General features: G+C 41.1%; 1 protein-coding gene across 8 annotated transcripts in view; it reads right to left on the minus strand.

Annotated features, from left to right (window-relative positions):
* MAGI3 (membrane associated guanylate kinase, WW and PDZ domain containing 3) overlaps positions 1-10,187 on the minus strand; it is a 220,992-nt gene extending 210,805 nt beyond the window's left edge. For 6 of the 8 annotated variants that reach the window (XM_023642109.2, XM_070268467.1, XM_070268463.1 and 3 more), the window contains exon 1: positions 9,737-10,187. In XM_023642109.2, coding sequence (XP_023497877.2) covers positions 9,737-10,052 — 316 coding nt within the window. In that variant the 5' untranslated portion in view covers positions 10,053-10,187. The remainder of the gene's footprint in view (positions 1-9,736) is intronic. The other 2 variants (XM_014740072.3, XM_070268465.1) reach the window with 2 other exon arrangements.
* Between the last annotated feature and the right edge of the window lie 7,345 nt (positions 10,188-17,532).

Here is a 17,532-nt window from a genome sequence, read left to right on the forward strand (position 1 = left end):
ACAGGTTTTTCAGATATAATGAAATAATATTGTATCCGGAAAGTGAAGGAGGCCTCAAAACTGTTTCAGTGCTTAGTCTTCCCTGTGAGTCTGCTGTAACCATCGGCATGTTAATCTTCCCGAACCCCAGTTTTCATGCATAAAAGAGAGACGATAATACCTGACTCACAGAGAATAATGATATACAAATGTCTTTACAGGAGACATGTATGTCAACATACACACCCTTATAAACCAAATGAGATGGGTGTATAATGCCCTGACATATGACTGTTACCCAGTAAATGGCAGCTAGTATTATTGTGACACGTCCCCAAGTCAGAATATTCCCATTAGACTTAGAGCAAGGTTGTCAACTGAGAGTTGCCAGCAAAGACAGGCTGATATGTCACTCAATCACTGTGAGCTAGCTCTAGTTAGCAAATCTAATTCTATTCAAAGGAAATTAAATTTTTCATTAGCATGTGCATTCCAGCTTAAATCAAACACCGAAATTAGTGAATAGTATCCTCAGCTAAAATTAATAATATTTTGACAAAGTATCCTGGCAAAAGCTACAGAGAGGGGTGAAGATATAGTTCTGTGAGCAGCGGTAGGGAGGCTGTGTTATTTTAACAGATTTCATGGCTTAATTAACCAATATATGGAATTAATATTGGGGAACTCTGGTCACAAGAGGCTTCTGCAGTAGAAGCAGTGATTTTCCAAATATGGTCTAAGATATCCCAAGAGGGACATAAACTAATCTAAAACTACAAGGTCCCCACTATGATTCTTACTGACAAATCACACTATTTTTATGTACAATCAGTGTATTTACCAATAACCTACCAACATTTAACACTCACTAAAGGTCCAACTACCAGATAACACTTGGCAGAACTACAAAACTCCTACAGTGCATGTCACACATAAACAGACAGCTGATATCAGAACTATTATTTCTATGCCACCAAAGTTGAAGACACTAATACAGCAATTAGAATATAAAAAGAACGTGAAAAGACATTCAGAGTACCAGCCCCTCTCTTTCACCCCTCCACCTCTACTCTAAGTCCCTCTGTTCCTCCCAACCCCCCGTGGAGGCAGGAAAAAACTTAACAAAGGTGGTCAGGCTTTATCCTATAATGTCTGCCAAATAACTTTTTTTGTGATTAAACAGATACCACATTACACACTGAAGTAGGGTTTCAAAGTTAAGAGTCGGTGAAGTAGTTCCTTTACGTATAACTTCTATGAGATCATGATTAAAAGGTATTATTAGGGAGCCCTTAGAAATAATACTATAACAATGGAATATCAATTTATGTTTTAAAAGACCATTGTTTTAAAAGCAAAACATCTTGGAAAGCAGTTAGTTTAGAATTTCATTTTCAAAATGGTACACCAATATTAAGTTTTTAAAACTGTATTAACTAGATTAATAATCATTTTCTCAATGCCAAAGATGATTAAATGATCCTTTAAAGTATTCCACCTACCTAAGAACAAGCAGCATTGGTTTAGAGAATCTTATTTGATGCAAAAAAAAAAAAATCAAAAAACTACAAGCAGTACTTTTAAATTGTGCACAATAAGGTATCAACATCCAATTTTTTAAAGAAACAGCATTAAGATAAAAGCAGTTTTTAGATAAAAAACATAAAAAAATGATAATATTTGAGTAAAATGTCTGAGTAATATCAGTGCCTCAGTTTTGGTCTATAGCCAATATCTGGTATTTTAAAAATGAAAATTTTATGATAACTGTGTACTGCTGTTGGCTTCCAAGTAGGAGAGATTAAATGTTTTAAAAGAGGCCATTTTCTGCAGTGTTGTCTCCCCAGCCTCCCAACTTTTGAGGAACTACCCGTCCCTTATCTCCTGGGGCTCTGACACAGTTATTAATCACATTGTGCTTTCTCTACTCAGCTGACAGAGGAGACACATCATCCAGACATCACCCATCACAGTACCCCATTGCCCGCTCTCCACAATTGGTCCAAGAGATGGGCACAGGACCAAAGTCCCTGCAGGAGATTTGTTACTGGGTTCTAGAAAAAAGATGAGAAGCTTTAAGGACTCTGTATGACTTGGGGTTCACAGCCATCTTTCCTGATACCCTGACAGCTGAGCTGAGAAAGAAGCCAACTTGGAGGAAAAGAGAGCCAAACAGTCCTGATGACCATGAGCCGAGAACGTGAACTCAGCTGTTACTGTCCTACGCCTGGGTCTGCACGTAGGTAAGCCAATAAATTTCTTCTTAGCCTAAAGAACCTCAGTAGAGTTTCTGTCACTTGCTGTAGAATCCTTACAAATATAGAAAACGACAATGTGAATTACAATTTTTTTCCTTCTTGCTTAGATCTAAGCTACGTATCACAAGGTACCTGTTGCAAACTGGACAACATACCCAGAGGACTCTATCTCCAGAACCACTCCAGCAAAGGAGACGTTTAAAAGTTATTTTATTAGATGAAAAAACAAAGCTAACTTAGCTTAATTCTACTTAAGTTCATAAATAAAGCAATTTATTAATAAACACTTCTTTTCTCTTCCCTTTTGGGGTGTTTCATTTCATAGAACTACTTCTGTTAAATGTCATCATGTATAGTACAATCCCATTTTTCACAGTCACACAAAATTTCTAATCAGAGCGACAATGAGATACAGGGTAGCTTCTCATAAACTTCCCTGCAGCAAGAAAAATAATTATGTGTTTAAAATTCTCGACAAAAAAATAGCAAAGACCCTAAAATGCCAGAAAGTTTTAATTAAGTAGATCAGTTACTCTTCCTACTGCACAACCAAGACCAGAGGGGAAGCCTCTAAATAGATCTTAATTATTAATAAATGTGAAGCAAAATTTCTTTCCATAATATAAAAAATTTTCAAACTCCAAATAAATTACAGCAAAAAAGTTTCATCCTCTATATTTCTTACTGAGTCTCTAAAACACTATCTCTAGTATAAGTGTTAATAAAACAAAGAACTTGACCCTCTATGATCACTGTCTGTCCTTTCTTGGGTATTTAGATATAGCACAAGTCAAATTATGGTCTCAAAATGTAGTCCCTGCTCCCCTGGCCATGCGGGGGTAACTGAAATTGAGAGCAGGGTGGGGGAAGAATGGCTCCTAAGAACCACTGCAAGGCAGAGGCATTGGGATAAACCTGCTGGGGTTGGGGGAAAATGGAGATATAATGGGGCTACTTTTTTCACTGGAAGTCAATCAACAGTGACTATAACAAAAGAGAAGGCAGGATTAAGGTGGAAATAGACTTTCAATTCCCTTTTTACTAGACTAGCAAATTAAATTTCCCATAAAACTCGTAGGCTTCCAAAGCAACCCAAGAAAGCCTATAAGCATAAAGCAGAGTACTAATGGCAATATTTCAGTTACACTGCGGGTTTAATGAAACGCTTATTACATTATGAGTTGAATAAGGCTAAAGGTAGAAATAGCATTAAGCACCTTACCAGCATTATTTCTAGAAGAAAAAATATTTCGAGGTCCAATTGAAGAAAAAACAACTTATAGGAGGCAATTCATAACAGAACTACCTATACATTTAAACAACTAATATGATTTTCCCTCTAGTTTCCAAATATTCTATAATGTGGGTTTTGTGCTTTTATACAAAATAAAGTTTTACACACACACACACACACACACACACACACCCCGCCCTGCTGGGATGGACTTACCTCTAGACCTTCCTGTATTGAACATTCTTGCCCCGTGTTTTTCTTCTTCTCTGCTTCTTTCCCACTACTGAGAAGATCCTAATTCCACTCAACCAAAACCTATCCATCTTTCAAAGCCAGACTAAGTCCAAAATTCTTCACAGTTCCCTCCCCAACCAGCCAAGTGGGAAAATAAGGGCAGGTAGCAAGGATCCTAACAAGACATAAAAAGAATGACACCTTTCTTTCATCTCATCTATACATTTAACTTCTACAAAGCCATTATGCACACTCAGATGAGGACAATTTCTTAGAATTAAAAGATAGGTTTTTCATCTAGTGTTCAACCAAAATACAGCAATGGGTTCCAACATGGGCAGAAAAATGGCGTATAGAACTCATCCTAAAAGTGGTACAATACAAATATAACGTATAAAATACAGCGAAAATAAAATACACGTTGTATTGTAAATAAAACACAAACACAATGTATTTTGAGCAATTTAAATTTAAGGGCTTTTCAAAAGAAAATTTTGTTTATATTTGATTTCTCTCTGTTTGTAGTGACTTGAGAACCCAAATCCTAAGACACAACTCCAGGCCACTTTTTAGAACAGCACACTAGGCAGCCAATTAATTAATCAAACTTCCACCAAAATTCATACTAAAACTTACCTAAAGACTTTTCTGTGCGTACTGGGAGAAAAGGGAAAAAGGTAAAACCTACAGGTGTTCCTTAGCACGGAATCAAGTTCCCACTAAACTGTGAGCTTCTTGAGGACAGACCATTTCTGACGCATTTTTGTATTTTATATTTTTACGTCACCAGTGCTAGCTCACACGGTGGGTACACCACTAAACGTTTGCTCAGAGAATGAATGTGTGCCAGTAATACAACTTTCTATTTTCTATTTATGAAGTAAAATAAGTACTTTTGGGGGGAAAACATTACAAATAATATTTGTTAAAGGAGACAGAGAGCAACAGACTTGCCTCTCTTCCCCCATAAACGAGTCTCTCAGAACACCAGCCTCTGAGCTACTGAAAAACTTACCCTTAGGAATGGTTTTAAATTAAGGGTATTCATTCTTTCAACAAAACATAGGATTACAAGGAAATTATTTCTCAAAATTTTAGAAAAGAGGGGCCAGCCCCATGACCAAAGGGTTAAGTTCATACATTCTACTTCAGCGGCCCCAGGTTCACCAGTTCGGATCCTGGGTGTAGACCTACCTATGCACCACTCATAAAGCCATGTTGTGGCGGCATCCCACATAGAAGAACTAGAATGACCTAAAACTAGGATATCAACTACGTACTGGGGCTTTGTGGAGGAAAAAAAAAAGAGGAAGATTGGTAATAGATGTTAGCTCAGGGCCAATCTTCCTCACCAAAAAAAAAAAGTTTAGAAGGGAAACAAAAATAATTAATTAATTAAAAGAGACACAGTTCTAGTCCTCAATACCAAAACAATTATCTTTTGTCAAATCACAAACAACTAAAAATGGACTTGGAAATTGGCAGAGTTTGAAATCGGTAGGTAATGTTGAAGTGGTTCATAAAAATGAAATTCTCCTACAACATACTCCCAAAACAATAAGTGCCCACAAAATTTACAAAGGACTTAGGGGTTACATACAAAAGACATTATATGAAACATTCACCTGAGCAGATTCCGGACTGACTTCTTAAGTCAGATTCTTAAATGCAAGAGGTTTGTTTTATCATTAATTTACATAAATCAGAGACCAGGCCAAAAAAAAAAATCACTGAAATTTATCTCTGATAATGAGAGGTTTTATAAAGTACATCCCAGGATCACAGAAGAAAAACAATTTCTATTCCCCAGGAACACAGTTATGTTCCATGAAAATCAGTTTTAGCATTAAACTGAATAAAATAAAAATGATCTGAAAGTCGAAAGGGCCAAATGTTAAGTCCTATCACTGTGGGATAAGCCCAGTACTCATATGAATTAAAGGCGTTAATGAATAAAGTCCAGAACCTGAACCTTGAGTCATTAAAACCAACTTCAGACCGAAAAACTTGCTACCAAAATTTGAGAAAGCAGGAAAGTTTCAAGTTTAACGTTTATCAAAATTTGATGCTATTTTCCCTAACAAAGGGGCTGCCTCATCCAATCTCTAGTTTCTATTGTTTAAAAAGGTAAAGAGAAACTTTTTTGTATTGCAAAACTAAGAGGCTAGAAATTAACTCTAATTTCTCTCACTCTTTGCTTCTTCAAATATTACAACTATCTAAACAAAACTCACCGAAAGTCCCAAGTTACCCACTAAACCAAAAAAACTAACAAAAAGATCCAAGAGTTAAGAGAAGAAACGGGTAGAGTTATGCATTACTGACCTAACATAAACATCCTTACTTAAAAGCATCTAGTGATGTTTCTTCACCAACGGGGAATGTATTTCTAGGAATGTGCTCATTTTAACAACATTTCCTCATAAATCAGATGTTTCAAAGAGTCAGTGATGAAGACTTTTACCTCCATTTATGAGCATTAAACAAGATCTGTTTCAAATTAGTTTTTGTTTAAACAAACTGTATCATTGTTCCTCCTGATTTTCACCTCTAGACTTAGAGCAGCTGAATACAATGCGTGCATAATAACATAGTAGACAATGATTTCATGTACTTATTGTGTCAATACTCAGTCTCTGGAATTAAATCCACATAATTTACAACCCCTGAAATATTTGTTTAAGGTAGACAAAGAAGCGAATATTCCATAAAACTCTGCACATTCATGGTTTGGAGAATTTTAGAACAAAATTAACTACTTCAATCATTAATCAGAATAGAAACTTTCAAAATATACTCTGAAGTAAAATCAAAGAAACTAATCCTGGTCACAGGACTACATCATGAAACAATTTCACCAGAGGTCCAAATTCCAACTTCCTTTACTACTGGGAAAGCACAAAGTTCAAATTCAAGTAAACTTTTCTCTGTAGAAAAATAACAGGGCTGTAATTAAGAAAGAGGTGACCAGTTGGGTCAAGCAACAGGTGGAACCAAAGATTCTCCTAGAAGCAGGAAAGTACTGACTGCTAAGTATTACATTAATACTAAATAAGAATAAGAATTCAATAAGAAATTCCCTAATTTTATCAGGAAAAGCCTCAGATTAGAAACCATATTTTAAAAATTACTTTCGAATCTCCATTACAGATTATAACAGAAGAAAGAAAGAAAAAAAGAAAAACCCAAATCAAAGCTAAAGACAGTCACTGGCAGCAAGAACCTTCAGCAAGTCATCTGGGTGATGGTGCTGTCTCTGGCTGGCTCTTCCTAGCATCTACTGGAAGAAAAGGAGAAAGTTAGGCAGAATGAGTGCTCCAGCAGCCGTGTCCTACAGTCCAGCTCTTCCTTCCACCACGGACTTTGTCAGAAGACAGTATGACATCATTCCCTGCTAATGTGACACCTTACAGAAATGGTTAAATTTACTCCTGCTCTGTGCCAGCTTCTAAATGATATGTTATGAATATAGTTTAATAAAGAGTTACTAATCTAGACGAGACAGAGTGCTGAGAGCACTTTACAATGCCCTATTAAATTGAAAAATCCATTTCTCTCACAAAGTCTAGATAAAAGGGGAAAAAACACCAATGTGATGGACAAGTTCCTTTTTAAATTCCCTTAATTCTGTATTTTCAGACTTTTCAAAATTAATCCCAACAGTAAAAAAATCTGTCTCCTCTAGAGATAATATTTATGCTGTTTTTAATCACACCCAAAGTTCTACGAATAACCTCAAGTTCTTAATTCCTAATATTTAAAGTCTTGTGCTTAACCTGCAAAAATCTTGCTATTTCATAAGAAGTGTTTAAGCAAAGCCATTTAAGAAAGCCATTTAATATAATGCCTAACATGAGGCTATTAAGAAACTAAGAATACTATTCTGTTTAAAGAGATTAAAATTTTTAAATTACAACTTGCTTAGAAACAAGAATACTAATCTCAGATGACACATAGTGGTATCTTTTAGAAATTACTGAAGTAGAGTGTATCTTTTAAAAATAGGTGTAGTATTCAGAACTTTTATTATTAATGATTACAAAATGTGCTACACCCAGTAACATAAATTATTCCCTTTATTTTAGCGAGGCATTTAAAATAGGATCTGTGGTATCTGTGGTTGTCAAGAGTGCAAAATTTTATTACTATAAAAAGGTCAACTACACTTTGGGGCATACGATGTTTACTCAACACAACTATTTATATTACTAGATACACACTAAACTTTGAATTATCTTCTTAAACTTGATATAAAGGTGTGAAAACATATAACATGCAGACCAGACTAATATTAAAGATACATTTCCCCAGTCTTCTAAAAGAATGATAAAAATGTGAGAATATACCAACTTCCTCAATCTATCAACTTTTAAACTATGTTTGAAAATACCAATTATACTCTCATATATGCCCCAACTAATCAAAACAAAACACAAAGCAATGATGCAGATATTCTCATTATTCCCTGACTCATGGGATTTCAACTAAATGACAACTAGATCAGTAAGTGCTGTATATTTCATATTCCGCATATTACAGACAATGCCTGACTGGCAAGATACAGCCCAAAAGCCTTTCCTCTACCCTTCACATATGGCTCTAAAAGTTTGAGTTAAGAAAGAATTTTTGAATTCACAATACTACACAGAAAAAGATGTTTTAAGTCTGCTAAAGTTTTTTAGATTAACAACAATACAAAGAAAACCTCACATAAACCCAGAAGATTAAAATGAATGCGATGGAATAGACCACGTGAAGAAAATCTTAATTTAAGATTGCAGGCACATGTGAGTGTGTGTGTGTGTGTGTGTGTGTGTGTGTATACACCCACAATACACACACATGTATACTGCACCACAAACCATCAATTCAGATTAAGCCCAAGGAGTGTTAAAGAGAGATTCCCAAAGTGAGCTGCTGAGAAAGAAAAAAAAAAGGTTAGGGAGCTAACATGTTAAATTTTCTCCAGAATTTTCTAGCATTTTGTGGTAAAGGGATGGAACGATTTCTCTAACCCGTCACAATTAAGCAGCCCATTATATTTTGATGCATTGTATATTCAGTAGAGCACATTCAGCAAATATAGTTTGATTTCTAATAACGCTGTACTCATAATTCTGCCTCCTACAAACATCTCAGAAAACATAACCACGTTCTACCGATGCTGAAACGACCAACACTGTTACCGATATCAAATACGTAAGGACTATTACAATACTATTAGATTTCACTGTACGCAGTCTGATCAATGCTTTGAAACTAGCAAGTATGCCATAAACGTAATATGCTTTGCAGCAGATTTTACTAGCATAAAAGATACCGAGGCAACAGGGGCCCTTTTTATCCACCACTTCAACAAAAGTCTGTAAAAATCAAAGATTTACCAAAGCTTTTCCTCAGCGAGGCACCTAGGTCTTCCTTCGAAAACCAGACTATTCAACAGCTCCCTACCAAGAACACACCACTCTACCACATAGCACATATTGTACACCGTCAGTACCGAGACACTCGAACCACCTGGACTGACAGAGTTAGGTTGTCAGCTCCGAGGCATTGTTAGTGTGCAACAAACACTGAAGCAGCTAAGCCCTCCCAGGTACACTAGGTGGTAACCTTGGCACTAAGTGCCTCGATAGTGCAGACCTCTTTCTCTATTAGAAAATGCGTAAGGCTGTTGCAAGGAAAATGCTACAACCATGAGGATCTATTCACAAAGAAAAGGAGAAAAGGGCTGGTTTTCTCTCTATTCAAAAACTCTGCGGTGGGAGACGGAGGCACAAATCCAAGAAACCCCGCTTCTGGTCGCAATCCTGTGACAGCCCGCACAGCAGCCTGGCCGAGCCAGAACTCAGTTTTCCTATCGGCAAAATGGGAATCACCACCGCCACCCTGGCGCCTCTCCAGGGAGTCCGGCACACCCAAGAGGGCTAAGACTACCCTGGACCATAAGAGGTGGGGAGGGGCCGCTGCTCCCAGACGCCCACCCCGGACCTCCCCCGACCCCCGCCACAGAAAGGCAGGGCCGGCGTACCTGGCTTCACAGTCTTGAGACGGATGGGCTCGCGGAAGTGGCGGATGACAGCCAGTGTGTCCCGGTTGGTGAGCCCGCTGACAGGCGTCCCGTTCACCTCCAGCAGCACATCCCCCGGGCTGGGCGCCTTGCCCGAGACGACGCAGCAGGTGCCCCCGCCGGGCTCGTCGCGGAGCCGCCCCAGGTAGGGGAACTCACCGCGCTCCGCGCCGCCCCGGATCTCGGCGCCCAAGTCGCCCGGGGGCCCGGCCCAGGACACCGCGCACTCCTGCACCTTGCTGAGCCAGTGCTTCTTCTTCTTCAGCGTCTTCGACATCCCGAAGCCCGCTGCACCATGGGGGAGCCCCCGCGCGGGCGGCGGGGGCGCCGCGCCGGGCCCCTCTCAGCCTGGGGCCCCCGGCGGCCCGCGCAGCCCGGCGAGGGGGGCCGCGCCGCTCCGGCACCCCCGCCCCCGACCACAGCCCGCCGGGGGCCGGGCCGCCCCAAGCCCCGAGACGCCCCTCGGACGCCCCTCCCGGCTGCGCTCCCCGGGGCTGCCCGGGCTCGGCGAGGGCCACCCCGGATTAGGCTGAAGAAAGGAGAAGGGAATGGTCCCCAGGCGGCTCCGTAGGGGCTTCGGGCGGGGTCACAGCCGACGGCTGGCCCCCGGGCTTCGCGCCGGAGCGGCGGGAAAGGCTGGAGCGGGGGGGCGGGGAGGTGAGAGGGAAGAGCCGAAACGGGAAAAATCCGCCGGGGGCGCGCCGAAGCGCGCGTAGTCCCGGCGCCGGATCGATCGTGGCCGCTGCGGAGCCGGAGCGCCGAGACCAACGCCTGCCCAGGCTGCCAGGAAACTGCCGCTTTCAAACCCGCCGCAACCTCCTCCTCCTCCCTCTTCCCTTCCCCCCCGCCCTCGCCCATCCCTCACCCAGAGCCCCGCCCCCTTCCGCCGCGCGGCGCCCGGCGCGCTGCCGTCACCGGCCAGGCGCTTGGGAACGAGCCCAGGCCCTGGACTCCCTCGCCGGGGATTGGCCCCCGGCGGGCAGGGGGCGGACCCGCGGCGAGAATGAGAGCCACCGATTGGTTGGTAGGAGTGGAGGAGGCGGGCACTAGGATGACTGAAGTTTAAAGAGGGAGGAAAATAGAAGTTTGAGGAATGAAGGAGGGCGAGGGGAGGGGCAGGGGAGCGAAACCCGCTCCAGGTCGGAGGGCGAGAGAAGCCCTGGGTGCAGCGGCTCGAGCCAGGAGAAAACTTGGACAGCAGGGGCGACAGAACTCCTCGAGGTGGAGGCGTGGCTGGCCAGCCGGGCGGAGTCGGGGGCGGAGCCTCGGGGCCTGGGCGGGGCGCTGAGAGGAGCGGGCGTGCTGTGGAGAGAGGACGTGCTGAGACCGCGGCCAGAGGTGGCGGGACCTCGGGGGTGGCCTGTTGCAGCCGGTCATTTACCCCGAGTCGCTGTTTCCTGTTCATTCATTCAACAAGTGTTACTGAACGCCCACTGAGGCAACCAGACTCCGGGGTCAGGTTGATGGAAGGTAAAATAGAGCCCAGCACATTACTGTGTGACCTCTGGCAAATTAGACAACCTCTCTGAGCCGCAGCATCCTCAGCTGAAAGTGGAGATAATTATACCCCTCCAGGTTGTTGTGAAGATTACATGAGGTAGATATAAAGTATCTGCAGAGTGTCTGGCAGAGGGTGGATGCTTCTTACCATTTCGTAGCTGATCATGATAACAATGACTTGATGTCAGAAATTGTGCTAGGTACTGGGGTTCAAGGAAGAAGAAAACAGAGGCCCTACTCTCAAGGTGGTCACATTCTAGCAGGCGAGACTGACAAGTAAGCAGACTGCCTTAGGTGAGGTAAGGAGTGGAGGTGGAAGGTGGATTAGGAACTAGCCTAGTAGCTAGCTGACCTGGGTTGGAGTCCGGGCATGCTACTTACTTGCTGTTTGATCTTAGCCAAATCTCAGCTTCAAGTTTACTCCTCTGTAAAGGAGGTGGAGGGAGAGCTAACATTGAATAAAGGACATCTTAGGTCCCTTCCAGCACTAATTTTTCAGAAACTCTTCCTGAGTTTTCTCTCCTCCCTGGATTGACTCACACTCTCTCGTCTTTGTCTTTTAAAAATCCTGTCCATCCTCATATCAAATGCCATCTCTTCTGATTTCTTGTCCTTGGGAGAAAGTGATCTGTCTGAGCTGTGCGACTTTGTTCCACTTTTGCAGCATGCCACTTATTTATGTAGTCTCCTTTCCTGGTTGAGGAAAGCCCTTCTTTAAACTATGAATAACTCCACGGAATCTCACCACATTTCAGAGAGCCTGGACCCAGCTTCAACAGCTGCAGTGATCTGTTCACACCATTGTATCAGTCAGGGCCTGGCAGGAAACAAATGGTACTTTGCAAAGATGTGGGCAGGGTGTGGGAAACCACAAGGGAAGTGTGAAAGCCTGGGGCTACAAGCTCTGAGATCTGTAGAAGGCAAGGGAAGGGACAGTTACCAAATCTCAGCAGAGAAAGGGCAGCAGGACCCTCAGTCCAGGGATACAGCCAGCCTGAGTAATCACCCAGGGAAGAAGCTGGGGGATTTCTAGCTCACTCACCTCCCTCCTCCAGTCTCCTGCTGGTGCATCCCCAGGGCCACATTCAACCAGAAGCCAGAGGACCGGATGATGCAGTCCGTATCAGTCAGTCACACAGAGAAGAGGAAGCAGTGCATCTGGAGAAAAAAAGGGAAAATACCCAGCGCAGACGTGCATTGCTCAGATTTACCCAGATCTGAGATAAAGCTGAGTGCTTTTTTTCTGAACTACTACCTACACTAACGGATTCCTGCCTGAAATCTTGATAACCTCCACTTCATCTGTTCTCACAGCAACTCTGGGAAAACATCTTTTCCCTGCCCAGATTGTATCCATTAAGATGGCTTTGGCCACAAGGAACAGAATATCTAAGTAACAGCAGCTTAAAGCATGAGGTCATTCATTGTATCTTTAACATGAAGTTCAGATGTAGGTAGTCTCAATGTTAGTTCAGCAGCACAGTCATGTCATTAAGGACCCAAGCTCTTTTTTATGCTTGCTCTCTACCACCTTCACATGTTGGCTTTTGTTTCCAGGCTTGTCAGCTCTTGATTACAATGTGGTTGCCACAGCTCCAGACTTCACATCCTCAGAGGTCATTGTACAAGCAGGAAGGGAGGGAAAGGCAGTGCAGCTCCCATTTTTATGAAGGAGAAAAATCTTTCCCAGACTGCCCCCCCCCCACAGTGAAATCTCCCTTACTGGCCAAAAAATGGTCACATACCCACTGCAGACCAGTCAGTGACGATAGAAAATGGGATTGCCACAGTTCATTAAGCTGAGCATGAGTCACTCCCAAACGAAATAGGAGTTCTGTTTGAGAGGAAAAAGGGGGCATAGTTGTTAAGTAGGCACCCAACGGTGTCTGCCACATGCCTCAACCAAGAATGTTATTGACTCGTGGGCAGAAAACTGCATGATTAGGAGCTTGAGGTCTGGAGTCAGACTGCAAATCCCCTCTTTTCTACTCATTAGCTCTGATCTTGAATAAACTATTTAACCTCACCTAACCTCAGTTTCCTCGTCCATAAAATGGATATAATAATAGTCCTCACCTGAATGGTTATGAGACCTGAATGGAGCTCTTTGAGTTAAGCAAGCACTTAACATACGATTTGGCATATAAGCAAACACTCACATTATAATTTTAGTTTGTGTTAAATAGTAATATTTGTGACAAGGCTAAAAGCATTGCTAATCACCTTTATAATTCTGTAAGTATTAAATTCATCCATTTTAGTGCTTAGGTTCAGTTTAAAAAATATCCTAGAAATAAACTACCCACTCCAGTGAATTAATTCTGGTAAGATACTATTCGAGAAATTACTACGTAATCAAAGGGGTCACTCTGTAAACTTCTCTGTCTAAAATGGCACCTATCCAGATAATCAGATTGTGTCTGTATTTATCACTGCTCCCAAACCAAACGGTTTGGCTTAATAGTTGTGATTTCTATTGGGAATATTAATAAGCCAAACAATATGGAAGCTGGTTTAACCAAGTTGAATTTGATGCTCTCCAATGTTTCTTTGGGCCCCCTCTATCTAATTATAGAGATAAACGTGGATATGTTTCAAGATGCATACTGCCTGAATTGGGTCCCAAGACAGCTGCAGTGGCTCCATGTAACACAAGTATCACAACAATGTCCAGAGACTCAAAGGAGGGAAGAGGGTGCTTCTTTCCTTGTTTCCTTTTTGTAGATCAAGGAAACCTTTCCCAAAGGCTCCCAAGCAAGACTTCGCCTCCAGCTCATTGACCTGAACAAACCAAAGATGCAAAGGGTAATGAAATACGAGTATCCAGTTCACCATCTGGTGCTTAGAAGGGGATCCACTGTCTTGTAAACTACACGGCTGCTCAATATCTGGATAAAATTTGGGGGGGTCTCTTAGCAAATATGAAGAGGGGAGATTGCCTTTTAGGCAAGCAATCCATAGTTTCTTCCGCAAATACCTTCCATTGATTTCCTTCTAATATTTTTTGGCAAGGTGAGAAGTTTGTTTGATTTTGTAATATTGTGCTGTTTTCCTAATGAGTTAAATAAACCCTTTAAGCAGTAAATTTGCAAGTTTTTTGAATTGACCCACGCTTAGTTACTCCTTTGTACAATCCAAGATGACTCGTACGGTGGTATGGTTTGTGCACTGGACAACTCCAGAGGCATCACTCACATTGGAGGCTATGTAAGTACTACCCCTGGAGTTGTATGTGGCTCTGTGCCAAAGCAGGGCAAGTGTGGGAAGAAATGTTAGATTTCATTTATTTTTATATTCTCACTAGTTTCTTTCATGGAAACCTGAATTTCTAGTAACAATAAATCAAATCGTTATTTAGATGAAGTCATTCTCAAGCATTAAGGTGGAGGAGAGTGGGGGAGACGTAGACACATCAAACAAATATTTGCCTTCTACACAGAATACAAGAACATTCATCTGTTTTTAGTCCCATAAATTATTGTAATAAAATTATCTTGAATTTTGAAAATTCTGATCCACAAAGTCTTTCGCTGGTTTAGAAAATGTTCATGTTTACCTGTATTGTGGAAATGATATATGTAATGTAATCTAACATTAATAGCCTAACCAAATTCACTATTAGTGTTCTATTGTATCTTTACATTTTATTAACATTTTTATTTGCCTAGGCCTATGGGCTAATTTGTATGCTAAATGCTAAAATATGCTCAATTACAAAAGCAATAACATGGAAACTTTTATTTCACTTAAACAACCTAATTTATTGTCTAAAATCTGTGTTACTATGTTTCATGATAAATGTGCATTTTTTGCCCATGGATACACTTACCTGCAAGTGATCAAGTGAATCCAGCCCAAGTTCGCAGAACAATAGAAATATTCAAAACCAAGTGCAATGCCAACATGCTTTGAAAGGGGGCTTAGTGAAGCAGTCAGATGTCAAGTTTGTCTAACTAAGCAGGACAAAGAGAACATTGAATGAACTAGAAAATACCAAAATACCCATCTTTCATCTTTCAGCTTAAATGCAACCTCCTACTCATGGCCAGCCTTGATCTCCTTCAGCTGGGTGTCATCTCTTTCTTTTCCAAAACCAATAGCACGTTGTCCCTATGTGTTTTCTTTTCCAGTAGACCTCAAGATTCTTGAGGGCAGGGTCCCTTTCTGCTTCATTTGTGTATCCCCCACTGGGCTGGGCGCTTTGTCTTCAGTATAGTTAGCATGCATTCGTTCATTCATTCAAACAACAGAGAGAATGCCTGTTATGAGCAGGCATTTTTCAGGTGCTGGTTTACAGCAATAAACAGACTTACAAGGTCCTTCCTTTCATGGGGAAGACAGTATACGAGAAAAGAAAGATTTCCTCGACCCTCTTAGGGTCCCTGGCTAGGTCTGAAAATTAAACTGGCAAAAATAGATTAATAGGAGAAAGCATATAAATTTATTTAACATAAATTTTATGTGACACAAGAGCCTTCATGAGGAAAGGAAGGTCTGAAGAAATGGTTAAACCTAAGTATTTTTATGCTAGGTTTCGTGAAGAGTGGAAAGTCATGGAAAGATAGAATAGGGCAGAAAGTATGAGCTAACTGTAGTAAACTGGGGAAAATTAGCAAGGCTGTTTACATAGATTCTTCTCTCTATCCCTCCATCTTGGAGATAAGGATGCTCCTTTTCTCGGGAATAGGGAGGGCGCCTCTCATGTGAGGGGCTTACAACCTGCTTCAGGGAAGAAGTGCAGGAGGAAAGTCACAGAGACTTTCCTGCCTCTGCCATTTCCTCAGACTCCTTCAGCTTAAAATATTCAATATGCCAAGGTGCCATATATTGGGATAATTTGTCCTGAACTCCATCAACAGTAAACCCGAAACAAGTAAGTAATCAAGATAATTTCAAATGCACGTCCGGATGAATAATAAATACACTTAGTAAATATTTTTAAAAATAATAATTTCCAGTAGTCAAATAGTACTATAACTAACATAGATGATGCAGAATGAAGTGATGGGTGGTTAGGAGAGGACGTGGGCTGTATTAGACAGAGGGCTTAGAGAAGTTCTCACTGAGAAGGTGACGGTTTTGCTGAGACCTGAATGACAAGGAAGAGGGAGCCAAGTGAAGACCTGAGACTCGAGCATTCCAGGCCAACACAAAGACCTTAGGTAGACCTGTGTCTGAATTTGAGGAACAAGAGTGCCAGTGTGGCTGGAGTGTGGTCATGGAGAAGAAAGTGGTAGGAAATGAAGTCAGACAGGTATACTGGAGGCCAGATCACATAGAGACTTTCAGGCCAATGAAAGGAATTTGAATTTTATTCAGAGCACAACAAGAAATTCTAAGGAGAAGAGTGGCAGAATATGATTTATGTTTTAGACTGATGGTTCTGATTGCTATGCAGAGAAGGATGGGGTGACAGTAGAAGCAGGCAAGCCAGATGGAAACCTGGTACAAGGCCAGTGAGAGATGATGCTGGCATGAATCAGGTAGAAACAATGGAGATGAAAATTTGTTGAATGCACTGTGGAAATCAGAAATTATAGCTTTAATTTCCTATACTGATCATAGTTAAAGAAATATGTTACAATTGTATTTAATAAGAAGCTTCGTGGAATGTAATTGCTTTGTTGAAATGTCCCTTCACACTAAGATAAGGAGGAGGTTAGAAAATAAAAGGTGGGGAAAATTCTTAATTAAGTTTAATTTTTTACAAGTTCTTTCTTATGTTTATTGAGAAGAGCATCCAGAGAGATGAAATGTTAATTTCAAGACTTTTGTTTAATCTCTTAGGAAAGTAGCATCTACCCTAGCATACGATGACTTTAAAGTATGTGAAACAGTATATATTGTTCTTTTAATCTACATGTATTGTTATAAGAAGTGGAATTTGTTTCTTGACTTATAAGGGAACTCACAGTCTTGTTTTAAAACAGCTCTATACCATATAAAATCTTTTAGGTTCTTTTGACTATTTAGAAAACTTCAGACCTTTGACACAATTTCTGATTGCCGACTGGAAGCAAATAAACAGTGCCTTTAGCAGATTCCAATACAAGGCACCATGTAAAGCTCCCTTTCTTCAACAAAAGGAAAATTCTCATTTACTTGGCTAAGCTTAGGTGAAGTGCTTCCAAGTGCACACTCCCAAATTTCACAGTAAAAATAATTGGAAACACACCACATGAGCTTAAAATATACACACTCCATTCAAAGACGGAGTCCTGTGGCCTTTCTTATACTTAACAAAAGTATCCAAGTAA

This window comes from Equus caballus, chromosome 5 (genome assembly GCF_041296265.1).
Source record: "Equus caballus isolate H_3958 breed thoroughbred chromosome 5, TB-T2T, whole genome shotgun sequence".
In the NCBI taxonomy this organism is placed as follows: domain Eukaryota; kingdom Metazoa; phylum Chordata; class Mammalia; order Perissodactyla; family Equidae; genus Equus; species Equus caballus.